We start from the raw sequence: 3,102 nt of genomic DNA on the forward strand, positions 1-3,102 counted from the left end.
ATTTTGACACTCTATTATCAGTCTAGTCATTCATATTTTATTCAATTTTCAGTCCATCGAGGCTAATTTTGCAGTATTTTTTTTCAGTCCAGTGTTTTATTGTTTTTTTTCAATTTTCAGACTATCTATTCTCTCTGCCTATTTTTAATCAATTTATTCATTTTTCTTTGCCTTCATTTAATATTTCCTATTTTCAGGCTATCGCGTCTAATCAGTCTACCTTCAGTCTCAGGCGATTTTACAGTCCATCTAGTTCTTTTTTCCTGTCTATTTTCTTCAGTCTATCTATCTATTAAGTTTTCGCAATCTATCTTCAGTCTACTTTCAGTCTATCGAGTCCAACGTCCAGTCAGTGTTACAGTCCATCGTGTCATTACCAGTCATGACCAGTCAATACCAGTCATGACCAGTCATTGTCAGTCAATACCAGTCATAACCAGTCAATACCAGTCATGGCCAGTCATTGTCAGTCAATACCAGTCATAACCAGTCAATACCAGTCATTACCAGTCATTATCAGTCAATACCAGTCATTACCAGTCATTATCAGTCATTACCAGTCAATACCAGTCATGACCAGTCATTACCAGTTAATCAGCGAGTCTTTGTTTACCTTTCTCAGTCTGCGCCGCTCCCTCATCGTAGCCGCTTTCCGACGGTCAACCGCCACGCTCTTCCGTTTACACGCCTTGCACGCCCACAGCAAGCACGTGCGGGCGTGGGCGTGGCCGGGGGCGTGCGAGGCCGGCGCCAGGACGTGGGGGACGTGGGGATCGTCATCGTCATCCAAAAAATCGTCCTCGCATTTGATGTCGTACTTGTCTGAATGGTGGGCGTGGTGGGCGTGTTGCTGCGTCAGGAACGGGGCGGCTAGGTCGGCGGAGGACGGGCGTGCGTGGTCGTGTGAAGGGGAGTAGTGGTGGGCGTGAGAGTGGGAGTGGGCGTGGGTGTGGGCGGGGTAGCTGGGCGAGACGGAGTGTGGGCGTCCGTCGGGCGAAAGACTGCCCGAATAGCGGGTCTCGTAGCGGCAAGAGCGGAGTTCCGGCATCATGGTGCGTTGTCGAGGGCCTCCTCCTCGGAACTCCTGCCCTCCTTCCTTCTTCTCTTCCTTCCTTCCTTCTTTTCTTCTTCTCTTTCTTCCTTCCTTCCTTCTTCTCTTCCTTCCTTCTTTTCTTCTTCTTTTCCTTCCTTTCTTTTTCTCTTCCTTCCTTTCTTTTCTTCCTTCTTTTCTTCTTCTCTTCCTTCCTTCCTTTTTCTCTTCCTTCCTTTCTTTTCTTCCTTCTTCTCTGCCTCCCTTTCTTTTCTTCCTTCTTTTCTTTTCTTCTCTTCCTTCTTTTCTCCTTCTCTTACTTCCTTCCTTCTTCTCTTCCTTCCTTCCTTCTTTTCTTCCTTCCTTCCTTCCTTCTTCTCTTCCTTCCTTCCTTTTGTCTTTTTTTTTCCTTATTTATTTATTTTCTTTCCTTCCTTTATCTTTTTCTTCCTTTTTTGCTTTCTCTTTTCCCTGCGTTCTTTATTTTCTTCTTTTTCTTACTTTCTTCTATTTCTTCCTTATTCTCTCTTCTTTCCTCTTTTCCCCCTTTCTTCTTTCTCCTTCTCCCTTAATCTTCTTATTTGTCTCTCTTGTCCGCCTTCTTCCCTTTCCTTGTTCTTATTCTTCTTTCTTTTTCTCCTTCGTCGATATTTTTCTATTTTGCTTCGACTGCTTTTTATTCTCTTTCTTTATGTTTCTCTCTTCTCTCTACCCTTTTTCTTCCTCTCCTTTCTCCCCTAAGGCCACAAGCCCGCGGTCATTCACCTTGGCCACCTGACTCTCTCTCTCTCTCTCTCTTTCTCTTTCTTTCTCTCTCTCTCTCTTTCTCTCTCTCTCTCTCTCTCTCTCTCTGTATTTCTCTTTCTCTCTTACATCGCCATTACCATGAGCTTCCGCTTCCGAGGGAGAGAGAAAAAAAATCAATCCACAAAGAGAGAAAATAGTAAAAAAAAGGAGAGAAAAGAAAGAAAGAAAGAAAAAAAAATCAGGAAAAAAGAAAAAGAAAAGACAAAGGTAGGAGAGAGAGAGCAAGGGGGAATAATAGGTCAAGGAACAGACAAGAAACCTAGGTCATGTTCGCTTGCCCTCGAGCTCCGAAAATTATCAGGTCGAGCCTCCTGCCATGGTCACTTAAGAGGTCCGGTCTTCGGCTAGACATCGTTTCATTTCCGCTTCGAATTCGTTGAATATTTCTTCAAGAAACCCGAAAGCGAATGGGAAACCACAGATGCTGTTCTGCTTGTCGATAACCGAATTTCTAACCGTTTGGATAAACAAACAGATTTCGTCGTTGATAATGCAAGTGGCATGGGTTAGAACAGTGATTATCCTTAGGGTTGTTATTGCTCTTGGATGAATCAGTCCCCAAGTTTCGGAATTTCACACGAACGGGTCGAATCGAACAAGGTCACACTACAGGTCACTCGAAGAGGGTCGTCATGCCGGCACCTACGACGACCTGGCCAAAACCAACACTAACGGAGGGTCAGCTGATGAGGCACCGGTGCCACGCGAGCCCAAGAGGTGCCAAATAGTGCTCTTTTCGTTTGTCAGAGTTTTGGCGCGCAATATCTATCTATCTGAGTTTGATGTCATATTGGATGGGTATAGATTTTGTTTTTCCATTCGAAGAGCTGTTTATTTTACACGATAATTTTGCTATTTCATTGATACGTGAATTAAGAATAATTAATTTCGGTTACAAACAAGGTTAAGTTGGCACCCGCATCTGCTAGACCAATGGGAGGAGTCGAGGGCGAACGCAAGACGCGTTTCAGCCAATGGCTATCGAGGTTCCTCCAGCGTCAGCCAATAGCGAGAGTTCAGATGTCACATGGGCGGAGCTTCTCGTTCTTTGAATAAATCATACGGGCATCATGTCACACGTTTCAAAATATTCTTTCAATTCAATTCAATATCGACTTATTTGGACGTCAAAGGCTCCTTACCCAACGCCGGAGGAAATACAAAGCGACCAACGCATTCTAAGAAAGAAATACATCTATAATGAAATCACTCAAATCCGTTTGATAAAAAAAACAAGAAGGGAAGAGGAAAAAAAAAGGGGGGTG

The 3,102-nt window shown here is 43.9% G+C and overlaps 1 protein-coding gene across 1 annotated transcript; it reads right to left on the bottom strand.

Annotated features, from left to right (window-relative positions):
- Nucleotides 1-568: 568 nt before the first annotated feature.
- nau (myogenic-determination protein nautilus) lies at nucleotides 569-2,501 on the bottom strand. The gene has a single exon (XM_086534824.1). It carries the CDS (start codon nucleotides 1,049-1,051, stop codon nucleotides 584-586), a length of 468 nt encoding a protein of 155 aa, XP_086390950.1. The 5' UTR covers nucleotides 1,052-2,501; the 3' UTR covers nucleotides 569-583.
- Nucleotides 2,502-3,102: the final 601 nt, after the last annotated feature.

Source organism: Penaeus japonicus, unplaced genomic scaffold, assembly GCF_977035675.1.
Source record: "Penaeus japonicus unplaced genomic scaffold, GWHDUDI00000001_assembly GWHDUDI00000042, whole genome shotgun sequence".
Lineage (NCBI taxonomy): Eukaryota > Metazoa > Arthropoda > Malacostraca > Decapoda > Penaeidae > Penaeus > Penaeus japonicus.